General features: G+C 38.6%; 1 protein-coding gene across 1 annotated transcript in view; it reads left to right on the forward strand.

Moving 5' to 3' along the window:
* ZNF827 (zinc finger protein 827) overlaps window positions 1-23,927 on the forward strand; it is a 91,236-nt gene that overhangs the window by 35,342 nt on the left and 31,967 nt on the right. The window contains exons 6-8 of the mRNA XM_085313149.1: window positions 5,297-5,530; window positions 18,735-18,983; window positions 19,749-19,806. Coding sequence (XP_085169275.1) covers window positions 5,297-5,530; window positions 18,735-18,983; window positions 19,749-19,806 — 541 coding nt within the window. The remainder of the gene's footprint in view (window positions 1-5,296; window positions 5,531-18,734; window positions 18,984-19,748; window positions 19,807-23,927) is intronic.

Here is a 23,927-nt window from a genome sequence, read left to right on the forward strand (position 1 = left end):
AGAAGTAGCATGAGGTGCTCTGGGACAGATCAGTACTTCTGGGAAGAAAGCACTAAAAACAAATCAGAATCCAGCTAGGTTGCCCTACCAGAAGGATATTATTTCTCCTTTTGGGCCACTTAAAATGTAGGCAGCCTCTATGTATAGTAAGTGGAACATAAGTTATCAGCATCATTGGATTTTGGTCTGGAGGTTCTCCATGAGATTCCAATTGAGTAAATCTTTCTTGCAAAGCAGTTTGCTCACCAGTGGCTTCTTATGCAGTGTTTGTACCTCTTACGCAGTTGTAAGAGGTACAAGTGTAAGCTGTTGTTTCCTTGCAGAATGGCAACATTCACCTGCACTTTTAAATTTTTAGAGCAAAAATAGTAGAAGACTCAAGTCTTACCTTTTATTGACCACAGCTGCCTTCGGGAGAATGATGCCTAACATCAGAGGAATGTCTTCCAAGTGCTGTGGAACTGGTCTGTGAGAGGTCTTTGTCACCTTCTGACTTTCACAGTTCACAACTTCCTCCTTGGACCTTAAAGCTAACAGCATCATTCAGTTGCTCTGACTCCAGTGGGATCCTGGATAAAACACTGTCCTTTCTTCCTCAGGAAGAAGTCATGCTATCGTTCTCTTTCCATGGTGGGTCTGAGGAGAATCAGAAAGGGAGGTTTTCCTGCAAGGTCTCAAGGAGGTCAGTTCAATCTGCAGTGTGTTTTCGAAGGTATCCTCAGTTCTCCCTTCTTCCTCAGCCAGGGGTGGCCTGCTCTCCCTGCCCTTTGTAGCTGTGCTTGGACATCACTTACAAAATAACCTGACGTTGTTGCAGTGTGATGTGGCATTAGAGATCTTTATCASAGCTAGTTTCAACCCAGACTCCATAGATGCTTTTTCTCATGGCCTCCTCTTTTGCAGCAACATTTTTGTCATGGTTTCTTTTTATTTTGTGTGTTCTTTTGCTTAGCTCAAACAGATGGAACAGTGACCAGCTCTTTGATACTTGTAACTTACAACACTGAGTTTGACTTGAAGCAATCAGCCCATTTTCCCCTCTTTCAATTATAAACATTTTGAGCATTTAGAAATACTCAGTAAGCGGACTGATGCAGTCAGCAGCTTCTATCAAAACATTTCAGATTAGTGGCAGATGCCCAAGGCTTTTCTTGTGGCATTTGGCAGTTTGAGGAAAGTGYTACAACTTTCATGTTCTGCTTTTGCCAAATGGATCAAATGATCCCATTTTCCAGGAAGATAAAAATCACCAATCTGGAATCTTCTTTGATCTAATTTTTGTTGGATATACAGAATGGGAAGAATTAATCAACCCTGCTTGAGAGACTGCTGTCTATTGGTTGTTTTTTCTCTTTTTTTTCCCCTTACTTATTCCCTTATTTCAAAATTATATTGCCGTCTGTTTTGGATTCAGTCTGCAGGCAACTCATCTGTCAGTCTGTTCTCATTGCAATTCAGGATGAATATAAGTTAAATACAAACTAAGTATATGCATGTGCATCTATTTATGTAGACAGGAGATGTTACTCTTTCTGGGAAGTAATACTTTTATAGTTCAAAGACACTTAACWAAACTTTAGTGCCATCTCTTTAATCCTTGTCTAGTTCTAATTTCTTTAAATATTTTTCAATTGCAGGTTTTCTTTCTGAATTGGTTTCAGTCAACTTTAATTTCCTTTATTTGCAGCGATGTTTCTCACCTCTGTTTGTTGTTCTCCCTGATACAACTGCCAGTAACTGTGGATCCAAGACAAGGTAGAGCCAAAGGAGTTTTTGCCTCTAGTTTTACTGTATGGACCTGATAAGTTGGGCAACCTCCCCTTTTCCTTGTCTGTCCTTCTATATAGACTTCATTTAATTTGGAATTTGCTTTAACATCTTTAAAGAAAGAGTAAAAGACCCATTAGCTGTAGCAATAGTTTTGAAACCAGCTAATGGCTGCCTGATTTTATTTGTTTTTGTTTTCCAAGAGATAAATAACTGTTCTAGTTTTTGTGATTCGTCTATGATTAAAGTATATGATTCTGAGAAGTGTGGTCCATTCAAAGAATGTACTGTCAGTTAATTAGACAAGAGTCATCTTTCCAAGTTTATTAATTCTGTATGTTGTCCAAAACAATGCAGGTAGAGCAAGCAGCACTGGCAATATAGATAAGAACATTAGTTTGACTTGCTTTTTCCCTCACATGACTTAGTCAAATGCACATCTTCAAGACTTTCTTTGGATTGTGAGACCCTGACTACATTCTCCATTTCTTATAGGTGATGTCCTATGGCTACATGGGGATAAACTGAGACTGTAGATCTCAGTAAGAGCTCTTTTAGACTACTGCTAACATTGTGCTCCTAGAAATGTTACTGTGGTTTCAGCTTGTTACACTGGGCGGTAGTTCAGAATAGTGGAGGAGTGACGGCTTATAGCAGCATATGGTGGCATAGTGGGAGAGCTAACCTGTGGGGTAGCAATGAGAGATGGGCAGGGAGAGAAATCTGGTGCCCTTCCAAAGTCGTTCTGTGTGCATCACTGAGATGAAACTTCTTAAACTCTGAACATCAGGATGACCTGCCTTGATCTGTTGGTGCTCTGGGCTGTTAGAACTTTGTTTCCTGTCACAGAGTTTAAGTACACCCGTGGGTTCTGCCTAAGGAAGAGCATAGAGGGGCTGTTTGGCAGCTTCTCATTCTTAGGGTCAAAYTGGCCTCTATGTTTTGGTTCTCTGATAAAAGGGGGTAATAAAGTGCTAATCTTTTCCAGAAGAACCACTTTTGATCCTTATGCCACTCCTCATTTTTGTAGCAGCAGAAAAAGGCATCTCTCGCTACAAAGCATGACTCTGCAAAACATTCCCAGTTTAAGGCTGTGATATTATATGAATTCAGTTACAGTGATTCTACTTTTGTGTAGATGTTTTGACATTGGTTTTAACCTGGCTTTTGATGAAGCATGGCAAAGGGATGCAAAGTTACAATGATCTAAGACAGTTTAATATCATCTCTGTATTCCTAAATGGTAAAATTGTCTGCTGACCTGGTCGATAGTGCTTCCTCTACCTGGCTGATTTCATGGGCAGAAACATAGCTGCCTTCCCAGGTTAATGACTGTCTTCCTTCGTTCTTCACTCAGACTCTGGTTCCCTTTATTTCATCGGATAATAGCGCTTTAATGCTTTCTTGACGTGAATGCACTCAATTTTTTTTTCTCCAGGTTCTCTGGAAATTCAGACAGAATGCTCCCTACTGGTTGAGCTGTGCTCCTGGTTTTGGGGTATTTTTCATATCTGCAGTAGCTGGAGTGGCTTATTTTAAAACGAAAAGAATGCAGAAGGCAATGTGGCAAAGGTTGTGGATAGGTTTTTTTTCTTTCTTTTTTGTGGTGACCATTCATTGCCCTACGTCAGACCACAGAACAGAGTAAACTAAGCAGAAGATGTAGACCAAGCTAAAGCTGATGGACAGATTTTTCTTTTAAGTACCTTGGTAGAGTTAAGATTACTTTGTGAGCCTTGACCAGTATTTTGGTGAAGTAAAGCATGTTCTGAAGTTTAATGCCGCTGCTGCTGCTTTTTCTTTTTTAAAAGGAAAAAAAGAATTCTTAATAGTGCTATTAGTGCATAGGAACACCTGCATAAGAGAGAAATCTCTTTCTCTCTACCAGAGACTCTAGGAGTCGGAGGTTGAAATAAGCCAGGAACATGAGGAATCAGAGAGTAGATAGGAAGGTGTAAATTGGGCTGACTAGAGAGTCAGGGAGCAAACATAGTGATGCTGAAGCAACCGTTAAGTGGAGGAAGAAGTAGACCAAAGGCTTAAGCAGGTGAGCTTTGCTAGATTTCACTAGGGTGAAATGCTAGTGCCCTGCCCCTTCAGCTGGATTTTACTGCCCCTGTAGCAGAGGTGCAAAAGACAAAGGTCTATGCCAGCTCCTCAGCTTCTACTGTTCACATGACCGTGTTGTAGAACAGCTGACTCTCTGCAGCAGGCAATGCGTATTGGCCCCTAATGCCCTACTAGAGTCAGAAAATGGAGTTGTGGGGTGCATCTCTCTCGCATGAGACCTAGTAGGTCTCTGAATGAGAACTGTAGAGCTCGTCTACAAGAGTCATGAGGGTAGACAGAGGAATGTGATGCGGAAGGTGGAAAATATGTGGGATGAGAGAAGAGAAGGGCAGTGAAGTAAATGATGGGAGAGCTTGTAAAGAGAAGAAAATAGGGACAATGCTTTCCCTTTCATACTAGTGGAGGGAAAGGTTTAAAAGGGTGAGAATGATAGAGCCTCWTCAAAGTTTGGGGCACTGTGGGAGTCATTGCTGTGTGTGTGAATTTAAACTGAATGTTTGAACAAGAAAAAGCCGCTAACAGGTGACGGGAGTAAATATCTCTCAATAGTCAAAAATAAAGAATTAAAATAAAAACTGATGAAAAATAGTACAACTCCTATACCTTCCTATTAGGCATGCATGCAGGCAGATGCTTGTCAATCTATATTGCTTCAGTTTGAAAGTATTGCTTAACATGTATTCTTGGTTTTATCCCTTTTACCAAAGCTAGTGCAAGGGATCTAGCACTGTCCAGTGGTATTTGAAAGACTATTCAACAACAGTAGAGTTCAGTGTGTAGCTTTTAAGCAGTCCCAAGTTCTCTGTATAGTTCACTGAGGCTGTGCAGCTGCTTATTTGAAAGTATTTGAAAGGCTATCTTTCTTTTTTAGTGATATAAAACCTGAAAAAATGCTTTAATACAATCTTTCAGTGCAGAGTTGTCTTCTGAAAATACCCTTATTTGCTTCCTTCAGATAACCAATACCAGCTTTTAGGATCTAGGAATTTGCTGATCTCTTTATTTCCCCTTTCTCCCCTCTTAGGTCCCCTATCTTTCATTCTTCATCTCTCGTCTCTTTTCCTTGTTCTTTTTAAGAACTCAATAGGTAATACCCATGGGCTTTTCCAAATTGGCCTTTATGTAAAAAGGTATTTTAAACTTGCATCATGCCTACAGAAGATGTACAAACGAATGAGTGGTGAATGTCTGTAGTAGGAGTAGGGGCAAAAGAAGAAAGAAAAGGGTATTTCCTCAAGCTCTGGTACATGCAGTTTTTGTGTTTCAAAACTGTCTCTTTGTACAAAAGATACTGGTGTTTGTATACCTTGTGAKGCATTTTTGAATACTGTTTAATTGTCTTGCTTCCAACACTTGCTCTAGCATTTCTCAGGTTGTAGTGTCTTCCTGCTACTAGCTGCTCTATGATTCTGCATTACACACCTCATTAAATCTAGCTTTTTTTTCCTTCCCTTGACAGCTGCAAATCAGAAAGAGCCATTGACTCCTAAATTTAAAGTGAAAGATGAGCCTAAGGATGAAGAAGCTGCGAGTTCAACCTTGTCTCAGTCCACCTATATGTTCAGCCAAGGATCCGAAGCCTCAGCCCCAAGCATCCCCGAGGAGAAACTCAAGCCACAAGAAGTGCAGGCAAATGTGATGAGGCAGGACATGTCAGTCAAGGCAGCRTCTGAGCTCCTCATGAAGCTATCAGGTACTTAATTAATTTAAAAATATTCAACAACTTAATTTTTTTTCTTGTCTGCTAGTAGAATTACTTTATAGGATAAATGTTTGGCTTTATTGGCAAGTGAAGGAACAAATGAAAATATCCATCTCCCCAGGTTCGTATATGTCAGACATCTCAATTTGGTGTGTTACCTTAGCATCTAATTGTCTGTGCTGTGCACAGATTTCAGTGGTCTTCAAATTAATGACTATTGGATAAGTCAAAAGGACTGATGGCTTAAAGCTTTTAGACATTGCCAGTTCTAAAATATAGCAAAACATAGAATCAATAAGGTTGGAAGGGACCTCTGGAGATCATCTTGTCCAACCCTCARGCAAGTGGCCCATACAGGGATYGAACCAGTGACCTGGGCATTATTAGCACCACGCTCTAACCAGCTGAGCTAAACTTTATCCACATCTGTGTTACTTCATTAACGTCATAAAAATATGTGCCTGTATTGAACTATACAGATACAGCTTTATAAATTACAGGCTCTTAAAGCTTTCTGTTTTTTTCTCATAATGTCTTATACTCAGAATTGCAAGATACACTGTTAAGACAATAATATAAACCGAGCTAGCTTTCTGCAGATAGGGAGACCACTTGAACTTGCCTATGTTATCTTAGTAATACATCCTTCTGTCAGACAGTTGGACACTATGCATGCATGTGCAGACACATATGTACTGTTAAAGTTGGAGGGAGTCAAAGGAAAATGTATGTTCTGCTATTTACACTTTRTCTAACTGTCAGAATTGAGGAAGGAAGGTTTAACTAGAGGAAAAGTGAAGGGGTTGAATTCTCCGTGCTGGGAACAGGTTTAAGTGAATGATGGGAAAGCTTTGAACCTCTAATGCACTTCAGTTTTTAGTAAGAAGAAGAGAAAGTTAATCTGAGAGACTAGGAGTGGTACTTCCCTACCCCAGGTGGATCAGCTAGCTTTGAAGTCTTCTCTAAAACTATACCACACTTATTTTTTGGTTTGAAATATGCCAAAGTCACACAAAAGGTGCCAGTGGAAGTGCTTAAAAGTTCAGCAACTTTTCAGATCCCTGCCAAATCTGTCTGGAATTATTTGGCTTGATTGGATAACATCAAAAATTGAATTTGAACTCAATATTTTACCTACTAGACTTCAACTGAATAGATTCCACCCACCCCATAAATTCTAGCATGCCTCCTCATTTTAATTTTGAATCTTTGATTTGTAGGCACCCATGTTGATGGTCCAAAAAGTGCATCCCATGTACAAAAACTGATCAGAGCAGAAGTTTCCCAATTTTTCACAGAATCCCAAATACTAAACATTTTGTTGTTGACATAGTGCACTATTGCTACTGATAGATGTTTCAAGTTGGGTGTTCTAGAAACAGAASTTAATGGTCTAATGAAAGTTAACCTAGTGACTCTGTTTTCCTTAGTGCGCATAAATTTATATAAATATTTCCATAAAGAAAGAGCTTTGTAACTTAGTGATTTCTCAAGTGCTTGAGAGATGCTAGGGTTCCTGACTGTGGCTTAAGTTCACCATGAGCTGGCTGTGTTTAGTTTTATTACTGGATTTATTATGTTAGAATATTAGTACCTTGTATGTCTGTTCATATGGGTGAAATCTGGCATATATAAAATCTTAGTAAAGTCTGCAGTCACTTTGGTTGGAAACTCTCTGTGTTTAAAGGTTGTAGTAAAAAATGCATTAGTAAAACATTTTTCTTCTGATCTCTTAGTGATTGAGCAGTTTTTACTGATAGGGGTCTTTTTGGTTAATCAGAAGATTAAAGGTAAAGAATTATTTAGGATTTGCTCACAAATTCAATATTGTTGCAGCTGGTATTCCTGAATTGGCCAGTGGGTGGGGTTATACTAACCTTACTTTATATACTGTTCTCAACTCATGCTTTTCTGAATTACCATCTGAGACAGCGTAAAGGGAGAAAACATTGATACCGTTAAATGTAGGACAAATGCAAGAGTAAAATCTGAGGTCAAGAATCTTTGTTCGTTAGATGTTTAGTTTATCTGGTAGAATCTTCTGAGATTGCTCTTGACTCCCCAAATTAAATAATTCTACACTTTATTTTTAGTGATTTAGAATTTAAACTACTAAGTTGTTCCTTCAGAACAAAGAAAAATAAGAACAAACCTTCTCCTTTTTTCTGATACTTSAAGGAGCAAAAAAATAGAAAGGAACGAGTATGCCTGGATGTTCTAACGTCTGTGGCAAATCTTCAGTCAAGTGCGCTCATTAGAGTTGGTATATTTTATAGTTGGGTTTAAGTCAAGTCCTTCCAGACTCTATATACGCCTGGTAAAGACTGAATGGATTACATCCTTGCCTTGTTATGTGTGCTTTCTTCTATGTACTACTAATTATGAAAAACCTGCACTGCATACRGATTTCTGACATAATAGCATTTTGCTTTCTGCATTTCTGACCTGGATAATAACAAAAACATATATACTTTATTATCTTCTAAGCAATATACATTGCCAATTTTTGCAGCCTCATGGGAGCCTCTTAAGATTTAGGCATATACCTTACTGTCTTCATTCATGTGAAGGTTACACTAGCTTATACTTTTTACCGAGAAATCTCTTTTCCCAAATAGATATGCTTTGTTATTAGCTCTTAACTGAGCTTATGTCATTTAGTGAAAGGCCTTTTCAGCTCAGGGATCTTATTTTGGGCTGGTAGATACTGTAAGAGAGATTCACTTGTGAATCACCAATCCCTTGAGAATGCCAGACACTTGTCAGCCACTCAGAGATCCCTCTAAAAGCTAGCAAAARTTAGAAGAATGAACATATTTTACTATAATGGAATATTAACAGAACAGTTGCTAGTTGTCATTCTAGAGGCAGGAGTACAGAAATAATGGAGGATCGCACATAGGGCTACTTACATTTTACCTTAACTGCRCAAGATTCTCTCTTTTTTTCATTAAGCTGAAAAATTACCAGGYGTGCTACTTTAGTGGCATGGGACCTTATCTGGAAACAATAATGTCTTTTTATAACAATTTTCTCCACTATATTCCACTTGGATTCAGATCTCCCTCGCAATTCACAAACTTGATACCTAATCAAGACATCAAGTTTTGAAGACTCCCTCTGAAGCATTATTAATTATTATATCAAACTAGGAAGGCTAATGTCTCTTGGGCTTGTCTAAGTAGAACCCTTTTTTAATCCAGGTAGTCAACAAAACTTGCTAACAACTGGTCTGGTATTTAGCGGTAAACAAAACACCCATTTAAGAGAAATAGTCTTTGCAGATTAGCAGGTGAAGTTCTTACACCTGTATTTTATGGAAGCATCTAAAGCAGCCACCATGGTTTATACAAATATACAAGCAAGCTGTCTATTACTGTCTTAGCTGAAACTAGGCATAATGTAACCGCACAAATTTGAGGAGATAGTGAAGCCAGGCAATTTACTCTCATATCGACTGTGCAAGGGGCCATCCCTACAGGATTTTAAATTCCTATTAAATGTTCCACAAAGTTACTTAAAAGAAATTGAAATAACATATTTTAAATACACCTAAACCAGTTTTCTATATTCTTACCAGTTCTTTTTTATGGAAAAGATAAAGCTAATTCTCAAACTTTTTAACTGCATGATGCACCAAGTGAACTGTGGTCAATTTTATAAACTTAGTCTTGTAAGATGAAGGATAGATTTCAGTGAAGACTGAATTTTAAAATAAATATTTCCATTTAGATGCTAATACTAGAGTCTAAACATTCATTTTGTGTTGGAATATTCTTGCTACTAATACGTTTTGGCATGTATTATCTTTCAGAAGCATATAGTGCTTTCTGTTCTTGTGCAAAAATGAATGCATAGCCAGAGGTATGTAAAATCTGTTCTGGATACTGAGTTTTTTTTACATAAGATCTTACCCTGGTGCCATGAACTATGACATTAGTATGTCCTAATGTTTCCTAGAAATCTTGTCTGACTCGCATTTGCCTTTATTTCAGCTATATCGTATTTGTGAGATGTAGTCATTTTGCGTTTTGATAGTGACACATATCTTTTCCTCCTTTCTTTTTTTTTTTTTCATGGATCAATTCCCCAAGTATTGCAGATATACTTGTTATCAGTAGCAAATGCATGACCTTTGTACTGTTCAATTCTTTTGATTTTCTTGTACTTCAATCCTCAGGTCACACATGTCTTCTTGTAATATTCCAATTCCCCAGCAATGCCTCCTGGTTTTAGGTTATCAGCAACCCTTGTGCCAAGGTCATGAAGTAAAATCTATAAAATTGGTTCCAAGCCCATTCTTGACCAAGTCCGCTTATAACTACCTACTGATATGACAGTTTTTCTTTCAGCACAACTGTTTTTTGTGTTTTTTTTAATCAAGTATTTATCCACTTCAAAATATTTATGCTAATTTCCTGTTTTGTGCCTCTTAATTTATTTTCTTCGACACTGTATCTGATGTTTAGCTAAAGCCAGATGGACAAGATCTACTGTAGCCTCCCTTTATAACAAAATAAAAAATAAAAAAAAAATGTATGATTCTAACATCAGATAAGGGCCAGAACTTCTCAATGCTATTCCCGTTCCAATAACTGCACATTATGTGTTCGGGCACAACGTGGTGAAGAACTATCCGAGAAGACTTTAAATGAGCTCGTACCAAAACCAGCCTGCTCACAAAAGCACAGATTTCCAGAGGAACTAAATGACAATGCCAGTTTTAAAAGGTTGCTAACAAGAAGCGCTGTACTTGCGTGGCTGGACAGCTGGTATCAGAGTTACCTCACGTAAGCCTTTGGTAGCTGTGTACTTGGTTGTCGTCAGCAGTGTGAATTAACAGAAATAAAAACAACAATCAGGAATCCATGGCTGGTAAGCTATTATTCTTAACAGTCAAGGAGTCTTTCCAGCTTTAACGGATTATGTTGGGGCTATTTCAGTTTATTGTTGCTTTGTGAGGAAAAAGTTTGTTACTGCATTCTTAGCTGGTCCTAGGGGGAAGGAGGGAAGGGGCAAAACTAGTCTTCCTGTGTATGTCTTTCCAGTAGCTCCGTGGGACTGACATGCTCATAGGAGATAGACTGCTGGCTTTGGAGATACCTGTTGTCAGGCCCTCATAACAGTCTCCATACCTAGATTGTAGGGGAGCAGTTGAGTGTTCTTCCCTGCATAGAGAGCCTTCATAACAGAGGGAGGAGTGAAAATTTAGGGAGTTTATTTATTTATTCTGTTGATCTCTAAATAAAGCATTGGAAGAGCTCTCAGCAGCAGCAGGTGCTTCTGTGGGAGCCCAGAAAAGTAAGTGAGAAAGCATCTGGCCAGAAGTAAGATTTAGTCTTGGTGGGAGCCAAAGAGATGCTTGGCAAGTCCCATCAACAGATTAAAGTTCATGACTAGCCGATTTTTTTTTTCCAACCAAAAAAAGTGAATGATTAGAGTGAAGCTTTGTTTTAATTACAGTATTGAAAAATCTCTTGGCTACCTAGATTTATTCTTGCAATRTGTCAGGTTCCAGATTTCTTTTCCTAGATTTTGAGACTTTATCCTAGCAATGTTATACTACATGATATTTATATCAGGCCATGGTATATTCATTCAATTTAATAAGCTTTTCCGTGATAACTGTATATAAGTATAACCCCAAAAGAATTTCACTAGTAATTGACTCCTTTTTGTTGATTGGACTTGTCGTGTTTCATGATATCATTAATGTCTCAAAGGAAGAGCAGGAAAAATTTGAAAAAATACTAGGAGAAATTCGCATTGGGAAGTATCAAGGTCTGCATGGTCTGATTTTTTTTTTTTAATATAGATATTTAAAAAATCACAGAAAAGCAAGCACTTTCTAACAAAACCTAGCTTCAAGTTTAATAGGTAATATACTGTACCTGTAAGTTAGTTCAGATGTTGTAATTGTTTTTCTTCCTTTTTTCTTTGTCAGGCTAATCTTGACATCTAATGGAAAACATTAATTTGAGAGATYGTTTGGAATAATAAGAAATTATAATCTTTGTGGTTCAAATGTGTTTCCTTTGGTGTTTGGTGGTGGAAGAGTGTTAGTAAATTTTCAGTGAAGAGTTTGAACAACCCCCCATGATCTTTAGCTTTACTGCTATTCCTTGATGTTGTTCAGCCATCTGGGAGAGGCCACAAAGCTATGGAAAGTGAGCAGGTAGACTTTTCAAACCATCAGGGATTGTGGACATGCAGTATGTGCAGAAGGACCTCTTGCAGCCCCCCTTGCCTTTGGAGAGTCAGCTTGATAAGACAGGTGAGCTGGAGCCAGGCTCTTTGTGAAGGTACAGCTTGCTGTGAAAGTGCTGGACTAGCTATTTCTTGAATTGGGAGACTTGCACAGATTGGAATATGTTGCACAAGTAACAATTCACTGCACGTGTAGCCTTTTTATCAAATTTGTTTTGATTTCTGTTTTGTGAATATTTAAGGATAGGGCTGTTCTGCAAATAGTATCTTTCAAATAAGCACTATACTGCTATCATTTAAACAGAAGGAGCAGCAGATGCTTATGGCAAGTTTGAACTAGGCTGTTGCTTTAGTTTGTTCCTTTATCTTGTTGGTTTGCATTCCTGTCAAACTGAACCTTCAGCTGCAAAATTCTATGGCATGGGAATTTGGAGTTTCCGTTTTAAAAAAATATCCACCGTTTAATAGTGTTTTTTTCTTTTTAATGAAGAATCCTGTTGCATTGATTCAGGTTTAATCAACATTGTCTTATATAAAACAGCAGTTTGAAAAAATACTAGCAAAATAACAAGCACAGCAGCCTAGGGAACATCAGATGTTACTTGTCGTGTCTCTGTAGCAGAACCTTCAGGGCTTGCCAGCTGTTCCCTACCTGTAAGGTTTTATTTAAGCTCTTTTAGGGCATGTTTATTTCTAGCAAATCAGAGCAATTAGCATAACAAAATGCCTGATTCTCCGTACTGAAGGCTTTTAAGTCAGTACAAGTTGACCCACTGGTTACCCCTGTCTACTTGATTGTGAAAACTAGTACACAAGTCCAATTTTTGAGACGTACAGGGAAGACTCTTTTCCAAGCTAATTCACAAAGTTGATTTGCAAAGCTAATGGGCATTTCAGCAAATATGAGTAACTTTGAATTTTAGCTATAGGATGTATTTTTAAATCAAATGGTAAAGAGAAGAATAAATTGCTCAAAAATGATTCATTTGACTTCAACAATGGAAAGTCATTGGACAGGTATTGTATCAGCAAAAGCAATATTGACAACGTAAGTTGTATTTTTTTTATTGATGTTGTGCATTTGATTTTGACTTTCATCTCAAACGAGGCAAAAGCATGCTGTGCTGCGTTAGAGGAACACGCTCGGGAGAGCAAGGTAAGTTATTATCCCCCTCTCCTTTGAGCCAGTGAGGCTGCGTGTAGAATATTGTGCCAGTTTGGGGGTTCTCCAGTTCCAAAGGGGTGTGGAGAAAGTGCAGAGAGTCTAGAGGAGAACTGCCAATATTGTTAAGGGCCTCACAGTTGAAGGACTTAAGRCTTGCAAGGAGGCATTAAAAGAGCTGGACTTGCATTGTCTGGTGAAGGGGAAACTAAAGGCTGATTTAATCACAGCCTGCAACTAGTTGAAGGGACCTTACAAAAACAACCAAGTCTAACTCTCCTCCTTATTGGCAGGTGGTAAAACAAGGGATAACAGCTACAACTTGTGGCTTTGGAAGGTTCAAATTAGATATCAAGAAAAATTTCCTCACTGGGCAGTTGTGTGGCACTAGAGCAAGTGGTACCCAGGATGCCCTAAGAGGCTGTAGCACTTGCTTGCTTGGAAGTTGTCAACATTCTGCTAAATAAAACTGCAACAGCCTTGATGTAGTTCTGGTGGTTCATGGAATAATTTAGTTTGGAAGGTACCTCCAGCATTCATCTAATGTAATTCTACTCAATCAGACAGTAGTAATAGAGACTCAATTGTTGCAGGTATGGAGGTGCACTCTGCAGCGTGCCTGGTAGTCCTAGTCCTCCTTGCTGAAATCAGGGAAATTATTGAAATGCACTGCAGCTCCTCCCTGATCCAGTTCCTGGGCATGAAGGGATGGTGTATGGTGAAGTCTCTTCATGCTTGTCAGGTCAGAGAGTGCACTGAGTGATCAGGACAGCTTGTGGTACCTTGACAACATCTGCCTTGCAGTGGGGACCTGGCAGCAGTTGCAGGGTCCCTTCTTGTCCCTTTTGAGTTTTAGACTTGGTTCTGAAACTGAGAGGCAGGTGAAGTCTTAGGAAAACATTTAGGACTAGAATTTGAAAGCCTGCTTTGTCAGATGTATTTTCAGCAGTGATGTATTATTATTACTAGATTTCATCATAAATATTGGTGTGCATATATGGCAGGTTTGTGAATCGACAGCAACTTGGRCGGGTGCATTTCTGAGAGTTTGATTATCTTGGTTTGTAAAATAAGTACTATTTTTACATATCTTGTAAAGTGCTTTGGAAGTCTAGAATTAAGAAATGTTAAACAAGTGCCAATAGTTGTTGTTGTTATTATTGTAATAGATCTTCTTGGTTTTAAGATAACTTGAATTGTAGTTCTAGTAAAAAGTGAAAAATTTCCCAGTATCTCTATTTGTAATACACGTGTGAAGTCTACTAGTTTGTTATGTTCTATTTCATCCTCTTTTTCTTTTGCAAAAAGAGCTGTATTTGTCTTGGCATTGGTAACTTCTTATGCATGTTCTGAAAATCTTAGCAAGGTATTGTRTGTTTTCATTCTCTCTATCTCAACATGCCAGTTTCTGGATTGTTTTCCATGAGCTGAGAATGTATAAATTAGACTCTATTTTAAGATGTTGTGGGAGCAGTGAAGTCATAGTGGTTGTAGAGGTTTGTTTGTTTTGGAAAGACAATTTTTCCTTTTTTTCACCTATTCCATTTTCATTTGTCTGTTAAAGGTGTTACATTGGGGTGGTTCCAACTTTTGATGGAAGTAGCATGAATAATCTCGTCCTAAAACTTGGCAGTGGCTGTCCTAGGATGGATAAATGTTTTGTCTAAGGGTAAATTTCAAAGCCACTCTAATGCCGTGCTTATGTTAGGTTGCATTGTCAGGCCTTTAGGGCTAAGTGCTGGTGCCTGAGCTTCTACCTAGCATCAGTATTGCTCTGTTCTATTTTGCTTTGTTTTTTAATCAAGTGTCACTGTTTTGCAATTCCTCATACTTGTGAATGCCAGAGATCCTAAAACCTGTGGAAAACATTGCTTCCTCCTGGAATGAACCTACCCAATACTCCATTTGTCAGGTCTGGTATGGAAAATTTTCTCCCTTGGTGTGAATATGATCAAGTCCATGAGGATTCTGTGGACGATCGAGTTAAAAGGAATACTGCTCTGTAAAGAAACGGTGGTAGTACATCTGTGGATGCAATAATTTTCTTGTGTTTTGTTAAACTGCTTCCTTATTATAAAGTTAACAGCAGAAAAAAAAAGCCTATTGGGTATTTAATTAATCATCTGCCAGAGGAGCAGTGTCTGCTGCTGCACTGTAATTCTGAAGCTTTACCTAGGCTAGTTTTAAATGAAGAGTAGATCATGATTTGCAGACCAAGGTCTAGATATTTAAAAGTTACTTGAATCTTTAACTTCCACTGATTTTTGTAAGGTATTAGGTGTCTGTGTACTTTCATAAAAGTCTAGACTGAAGCAAATGACTCTCATATACTAACTTTGAATTTTGATACACTGCAGTTTATTTAACCTAACCCATTTACTCAAGGAGAAATGCAAAAATGGAAAAAAATCAAAGCTATCAAGATTTTAAATATTTGAACCTAGATACCTTTCAGTATACCAGTCCTTGATTTTTAAAAGCTTTAGCTGCACTGTGAGCATGGGAGATAGCTAACTAAAGAAATAAGGGGTATCTCCTTGCTGCACAAATGAATTGTCTATAGCAGAGAAGGTAAAATAATCTTCAAGATGTTATCATTTGACTGTATGTACAGTGAGATAGATATAGGCATGACCTTAATTTCAGTCCTTCCTGCAGCACAGGATCAAGCACAGCTGAGTTGTATGCCTGTGACTTACTGTGTGGCTGTTGCTCATGGCGCTGCCTAACTGTGTTTCTTGTTATTTAGCTCTTGTAAAATTGTCACAGAGCCCTTCCTTCAGTCTTCTGCGCATGTTTGTTTTGGGAATGAGACTATGATGGGATTCGTATCTGGCAAGGGAATTCTGTCAGATGAAAAGGATGCAATTGGGAAGAGAAAGGACAACAGGAATGATCAAATATGTAAATTTAGTTAGGGTAATTTGATTGCTAGCTAATTGTGAAGGAGAGAAAGTCATTGGTACTGTTGAACTCTTGTCTCGGTCAGGGTTGTATGCTTGTCCATTTGCAGGACAGGGAATTAAACTGTGGAGCAGGAACAGAAATAGAAATAGTATTTTAAAAGGAGAGAGAGCAGCAAAGGTCAGCTTCACTCTGCACCTAAATTTGGCAGCTGAGTGCAGAGCTCTGGCTGTCAGACATCTGAAGAACACATTTGTTTGTGGGGTTACCTGAGCTTTGACTGATAGTGTTACCTGATGCGTTCTTTTGCCATTCTGTGTTCRCTTTCAATGCATAGCATACTATTTTTGTGCTTTTCAATGGAGAGGCAATGTTCTGTGGCTTTATAATAAGAAGCTAATGGAAGCTTTAAAGAAAAAGAACAAATTTGCTTAACGGGACAAAAAAATGGCATTGTATGATAATCTTTCCAGCTCATTTTCAATTGAGAATTCAGTACGAAAATTTCCAAAGTCTGAAATGCATCTGGTGGATTGTAGATGGTATAGATTCTTATCAATGTTTATACATTTCTCTTAAACGTCAAGAAATGCCATAAGAAAAGACTGAAAGCACTTCATATAAATTGTTCCTGGAATGTATCCAAGTGGCTTTTATCTCCTTATCTCCTAGCTTTGTGGGGKTTTTTTGTTTGTTTGTTTTGTTTTATTTTGTTTTTCTTTTTTTTTAAGAGCTACAAGCAGCAAAGCCACTTTTTCTCCACTTAAGAAGAAAAAGAATATGGGGATAGGGAGAAATCAAGGGAATGAAAAGGACTTGGTGAATGTATCAGTTTTGTTTTGTGTGAAACATGTGTTCCATCATCCTAAAGGGATCCTGTTTGTCTTGGCTCCAGCCAAGGCTACCAGATGAAACCAACCAGCTGACTAGATTGAGGATGTTGTCAGGGATGGTTTAACCATGTTACGGTGCCTCTGTGTGTCATACCAATATTGAGTAACCAAATACAGAAGGCCTGATGGGGTTTGAAACATTCATACTTGGAATAAAATCTGTGAGGGTGACGCATTCATATGTGAGTTAGAGGTAGGGGGAAGAACAGGAGGGACAGCACTAGTTCAATTATCAAGTAAAATTAGTGGATTTTTACCTCTTCTATCTGACCCAAAGTTGATAGAAAATACTGTTTGGGTTTCGTCTTTTTCTTACAAACATGTATTCATTTATTTATTTTTAATATCTGATCCTTCCAAGTAGTAGATTAGGCAGATGATGGAGAAACCTCTGTGTGAGGAAACTCACTGTGCAGAGTGGATCTGATCAGTGACATGATGCTACCAGAATGGCCAGTCTCTGCCTGCAGCAATTACAACATGCTGGCCCAAGGTCTCAGATMTGATCATGTCTCCCCAGGCTAGACAAGACTGCTCTCTTGGGTCCTAATCCACTCAGCTCTTAAGCTCTGTACTTCCCTGGCTCTGTGTGGGCTGCCGCATGTCCCTATGCCCTACCACGGCCTCTTTTCCTGGATGCTAGGTTGATCTTTTCCTTCTTAGGTTCATTAAGTCTAAACAATTTAAACTTCTGCTTTCTTTTGACTCCAGCTGTGGAGGCTATCAAGGCTACGGGTGGACTCTGCAGGGCATGCATCAAACATATGTAAACAGAGGCCAATTTTTCTTAAGGTTTTGAATACCTCGGTTAGTAGCAGAACTAAGTATCCAGGTTTAGGCAAAAACAGTAAATCTCGTGTATGTTTTATATCAGAATGATTTCTTATGTGGATGTTCCTTCTGGTGCATAAGTAAATATATGAAATAAATAAAAACCCAGGCATATTGCTGTCTTCTCAGGAGGCCTGCTTCCTAAGTGTTTGGTCAGTCCACAGCCAGCAGCAGCAGAACCCAGCTGGGGCATTCTGCCGTGGCATCAGTGTGTCCTTTCAGAAGCATGCTGAAAGCAGATCATTAAAAAAAAATCATCAACTGTCTCTGAAACTAAACTGAGGACAAATCATGTAGGTTTTGAACTTCTATATTTACAGCAGAAAGTCTGAGTCAAAAAAGGCTGGCAAATTACCTTGGAGCCTTGTTTTTGAGGTGTCAGACTTTTTACTTTGAAGGAAAAAATGGTTGCTTTTGCGCAGCCAAGACAGATTGTTCAGCAGCACCTGAGAAATCTCAAGTGTGGACAGTGAACTAGAAATTGGTTTCTAGACTATCAGTTTATTTTCTGGATATAGAGCCCTGGAGAGGAAGGTAGAGAGGGAAGGATGATGGGCTTGTAGAAAATGTTCGTTAAGGCTGTTGGGTCTTGCAATGTATGAGAGAACATCCGTGCCAGTTAGGAAACTGAGCTTTAGAAAAGCAGAGGCCTCAAAATACTGCTCTCGTCTTGAAAACATATGCTGGTATCGCAAACTGGTCCTTCAAATAGTTGTTTGGAAATGTTCTAGAAAAGACAAAGAGAACGAAAGGGAGCTGGACAGGTTTCTTTTTCCACTCTTACCCTCATAATAGTACTTCTCACCCTCTGTGCTGGTACTTCTGAATTCCTATCTCAACAGCTGATGAAGAGCTCATCTGTTGAGAGCTGGTGTGTAGTTGTATCTTCATTTAATAAACAAAACAAAGCTTCAGTAACTGGTATATAATTACCCAGTGTTCACAGAAAATGATACAACGCTCATATTTACAAATATGTGACTGTTTTCTGCTCTCTAGTTTGAAAAATTATTTTCAAGATATTCCTTCTATTTATAACCTCCAGAAGAGTACTGTAGCAGTCAGCTGCTTGCTTTCCCTTGCATTTGCTTTAATACTGTATACAAATTATAACTTCATAATTGTGATTCCTGCTTTGAGTGCTCTGAAAATTTGTAACCCAATTAAATAATTGTGGTTTTTTAATACATATTTGCAGCTGAGAGTTACAAAGAAACCCAGATGGTAAAGATAAAAGAAGAACCAATGGAAGTTGACATTCATGATTCACAGGCTTCRGTGTCACCTAGCCAACCCAGCCAAAATGTTGGCTATAGCACTTTATTAGGGCGAGAGATCAGTGAACACATACAGAAGGCACCAGAAGGTCGTGTGCTCCCGGAAAGAAATCTATTCAGCCAGGATATATCAGTGAAGATGGCATCTGAGCTTCTCTTCCAGTTATCAGGTAAAAGCAGTGGAAATAGTTGATAACAGAATTTAAAGAACAGAAGGAGATTGTGTATAACCATTAAAGAGCTATGAAGGTGTGAGACTGCTGAGGCTGAAAATTAATAGGAGTTAGAGCCCTTCTACCCTTACACTTGAAATGCAAAAGTCTTGCCAAATATTCCCCACACTTAACATATGCTTTAGCGCACTGTGACAGTCAGGTCAGGTTCATAGTGTTTGAACTAAATTGGAAAAGCCGAAGTTCAACTCTTGTATTTTTGAACGCTAATTAAATAATTTGTGACAGCTGGTTGATCGAGGCCTCAGAGTATAGGGGGTCTGTAGATGGCAGTTACTGGGATAAGTGGCCAGTGGCTGCAGCACACAAGAGTTTCTGTGGCTGTTTTGTCCACTTTTCTCTACAAAGAAGGTAAACCTCAGCTGTTRCATTTGGGCAATGATTTCACCGCTGTGTTTAACAAATGCTTGTATTGCAAACTCTGCATGGAGCACTAACGCTGAAATACGAAGCAGGATAATTTTATTGGGAGTTGCAGTTTAAATAAAATCATGCTCCCGTTCTAATCATATTGCAACCATTTGCTCTAAATTATTCTGGATTATACTCTGTAATGAAAGAGCATTAAACTARTTCTACTGAATAAAACCCTATACAGAAAATATGATTTATTTATTTGTGTGTCTGTGTGTACGTATATACATATCTATATATATGTATATATAAACAAACTAATCACAAAAAATATATGTTCCTCTGCAGAAAAGGTGAGCAAAGAGCACAATCACAATAAAGACAACACCATCAGAAGTACAACCAGGTAAGTACAGTCCATTGTTATTTGTAGAACTGTAGTGCAGATGGCATTGGTTGATGCTGCCTTGTGAACTCAGGTGTGTATTTCTTGCAAATGTGACCTGATATTACAAGTGTCAGATATTTTCATGCGGTAGTGTAATCTATGCCTGAAAAATTAYGCCTATAGATCTGATTGTTTGGAGTCCATGAGACAGAAGGCCTTTGTGCTGAAATTACTGTTCTCCTCTGATCAAGTATGCATGCATCATGTTAAGAATTTTTTTCTATTTTTTCTGCAAAAAATGAACCTTGAAAGAAACTGCATAGCACATGCAGTGCTTAAGGGAAGAACAGGCTGACAACTGGATTTTAAGACATGGACCAATGTAAGAAGAGGTATTATGGTTCAATCTTCTGTCAAACTTGGATTTTTTGAATAAAATTTCAGTTGAGTATTTTTATCATCTCAATGTCTTCCAGAGATGAATTTTAAAAACTCAGACTATAAGAGACAATACTAGTGAAACATTTGATCAAGATTACAGTCACATTAACAAAATAAGTTATACAGGAATTTAAAACATGGTTCAGATAGAGCACATACTGTTAAAAAAAAAAGTGCACTTTTCAGTATTTTGGCTGGGAACARGGCCACGAGTTGCTTAAATATAAGTGAGCAGCAAAGTGAAGTGTCTCTGTGAGAAAATTCAAAGATAATCTTATATTACGAGTGTTAGTGAGAGTCAGTAAAGACTTAGAGTACATGGTGAGGAGTAAGCAGGAATTGGGTACTAAATCCAAAACTTAAATCTTTGATACTCTCTTCAGTTTTCACCTAGCCCTCAGGGCAAGGGCATGTTTATTTCCTACCTGAAAGTTCCCTGGTCAGTGTAGATGGGTTGGAGACTGAACATACTGAAGTGGTGAAGAGTTCCTTCAGAGATGGACTAAGACCTTGTGTACCTCTGCAGCCCCTTCCACAGAAGCTCTCAGWGTGTACAGTGCCTGCTAATTAAGACAACTTTGTCCAGACAGAACTTCAAAAACACTTCAGTTKCAGAAGAAAATAACTCCAAAATATGTTACTCTAAAATTCCTAGATCCATCCTTTTCGTTCATGGTAACCGTGATAAATTTGTTTTTAATAAACTGACCAGCTCAGTAAATGCTCAGTAAATAGAGACCTTTTGATTTTACAAATTGAAAGAGAATTAAATTAAGCTTTTAACTTCTTGCTAGTTTGGGATTTCTTGGGATGTACAGACTGTATAGCCTTCTTGTGACTCCTCAAAAAGCATAAACCTGAGAATTACATGCAGAGATAAATGCATGTCTTATCCAACTATGTGTGCATTCACCATCAAATGTGCAYTGTGGGAAGGGGGTGATAAATACTKTCAGTCAGGTGAAAAAGATTTCTGTGTCTCATGATGTCACTAGCAGGACTAGTATGAGAACCCCCAGAGACTATCTACCAAAGATAATTCAGACTAGAAAGACTGAGGACAGTCCAAAGATAACTGTGCCGCCTTCTGGCTGCCAACTTGTACCAGGGTAGAAGAGCTGGTTGTTGTCAAGCTTACGCTGAATTKTACTGAGAAGTCCTGATAATGGCAGCTGCCCACCAGGGTATGAAAAGCTGAGTGACTGATTCAGTTCTTCCGGGTGCTTTTCTTGTCTTACCTGTCAACAGAGAAAGACATAAATGAGAAGAGCCAGAGCTCCCTAATGAGAAGTCAGTCTACTAAATCCTTCAAGTTCAAACAGATTGACTCAAATGACCTGGCCAGAAAAAAAAAATCAGAAAAAAAAAAGGGGGGGGGCAGAAAGAAAGAAACACCTAGAAATCTTTACTTGATGGTGAGTGTATGACACCTTCTCAAAAATAGAATGAGATGGAGCAGAAAATGTGTAGTTAATTTGGCTAACCAACCTACATCTGGAGTAATGGCAGGAAGACATTTAAATCATGATTGTTATGTGAAGCTTGCTAAAAGATGCAGAGAGCCAGGTGAGGTCACTTGTCCATCTGTGAATAGTTGGGAAGGGAGGGGGGGGAGGGCTTTAGCTATCATTAGTGAGACTCTTAAATCAGCAAAACCCAGTAARACAGGAGTATAGAAGTACTTTTTGCTGCCTTTTCCATATTAACAGTTGTAACTCTCATTATCTGTTGCTGTTCCTCCTGTGAGTATTCCTGGACTTTGTAGATATATACTTTGATATATACATACATATGACTTTGTTCAAGGAGCCAAAACTGGCAAGAATTCCTTGCAGTTCAATGACTGAGTGAGATGGCAGAGCCTGCCATCTCTGATTTGAAGATAGAAACTGGAGAAGCGTATGATCTGGAAGTGAGCCTGCCAACGTAGGATGTCAGGATGAATTTCACACAGAATCACAGAATAGCTGAGATTGGAAAGGACCTCGGGAGATCGTCTAAACTAACCTCCCTGCTCAAGCAGGGTCACCTAGAGCACATTGCATAGGATCCAGGAGGGTTTTGAGAATCTCCAGAGGAGACTCCACAGTCCCTCTGGGCAACCTGTTCCGGTGTTTGATTTCTTTCATCTTGGAAGTAGAAAATAGTGTAATCATAAAACTGGAGAGGTACAACTAGAAAGAAAAATCCTAAAACTTAATTCTTCAGAAGGCACTTTACACAGTGATTGAGAATGTTACTAGTTTTTTAATATGAAGAAGGAGCTCCTCCCTCCGTGTTTTTCATTGGGAATTGGAGTGCATATCCATTAAAATCAAAAGCAGTAACAGGGTTGACACTGAAGAGACTCCATTCTAGAGGGGGGCAGAAGAGAGGTATGCAAGCATGGCTCTGTAATTCAGCAGAGGCTGGTGGCGGGGAGGGAAATCCGTGAGACCTCAACACAGTGCAGTCTTCAGCAGCAGCCTGCTCATGATATATGGCCTAGCATGAAATAGATGAGTCTTATATCATCCATTTTGCTTAAAATCAGCAATGAGCAGTGTCCCAGTGACTGAATCTAAGACACAGACAGACAGGCAAACATGGAAACCCGAGCAGATTACAAGATTCTGAAGAGTTACAATCRTAATAAATTTTTGTTGGTGTGTTTTTCTTTCAGATCATTATTAAACTAGTGAGAGGAATGTTGCAATAAGTGATGCCATATTTTTATACAACATTAATCTGTTTTATATTATGTTAGCCCTGAGTGGGAGCGGGAGTCTTGGAAAAAGTTMAGTTTTGTACATGTGGACTGAAGCTGTTTGCATTAGCCTGATCAATCATTTGTTTTTCYGAGTATTGCACATTGTTAAGCTGCAGGTTTCAGGCAGCTTCACGCCTTACCTCCAACACAATTTAATGTTGACTGCGTGTTTGTGGTTGTGTTCACACTCTTGTAGAAATATTAAAATATTGTATTAAGTGTCCCATATGAAACAGCACAAAATGACTAACACCCCAAAACTCATGGGATAGTAAGTAATGTGATTACCAAAATGTTGTTAGATCAGGTTAACTGTAATTATTGACAAGCTTCACAATGACAGAAGAGAGCTGACTGTGAACACAAGTAGATCAGTGGAGAATGCATTGCTCGCTCTCTCTGCAAAAAGACTTTAGGAGGGGAAATTTATGTGCGCGCCATTGTTTAGACTGTCACCTGGTGTATCTGGACCRGTAAGGTTACTTTGGTTAGTGCTCTTGGCACGTGCAGGCTAGGTCTGGACTCCCCACTGTGCAACACTTCATAAAACTTGATACTATGCTCCTACCCCTGTAGAGGTTCCTGGATTTTATTACTGAGTAAGTGCAGGCTGCAGAAATGAGCTGGCCTCCTGTCCTACACCTTTGAAACATGTATTATACACCAGCTTGTTATGGATTCTCRATATAGTAGAGAGCAGATTTAAATGTAGCCTTCATTTTACTCAGAAGAAATTTATACTTTGTATGTAGGTGAAATACACTACCTTGAAAAGCAGCTTTCCAAGAAAAAAATTTCCTTTTTTTTTTTTTCGATGTACCTCTTTCTGTTTTCTGTACTATAGAAAAAGGAGCTTTGTTTCTGTTACGATTTTCAGTTGAGCGCAAAACAGAACAAAAATGCTGTTCAGTATTAAAACTGACTTTTTATTGCCCGTTAATTAAAACYA

This window comes from Rhea americana, unplaced genomic scaffold, assembly GCF_003343005.1.
Source record: "Rhea americana isolate MKP2758 unplaced genomic scaffold, rheAme1 scaffold_38, whole genome shotgun sequence".
Lineage (NCBI taxonomy): Eukaryota > Metazoa > Chordata > Aves > Rheiformes > Rheidae > Rhea > Rhea americana.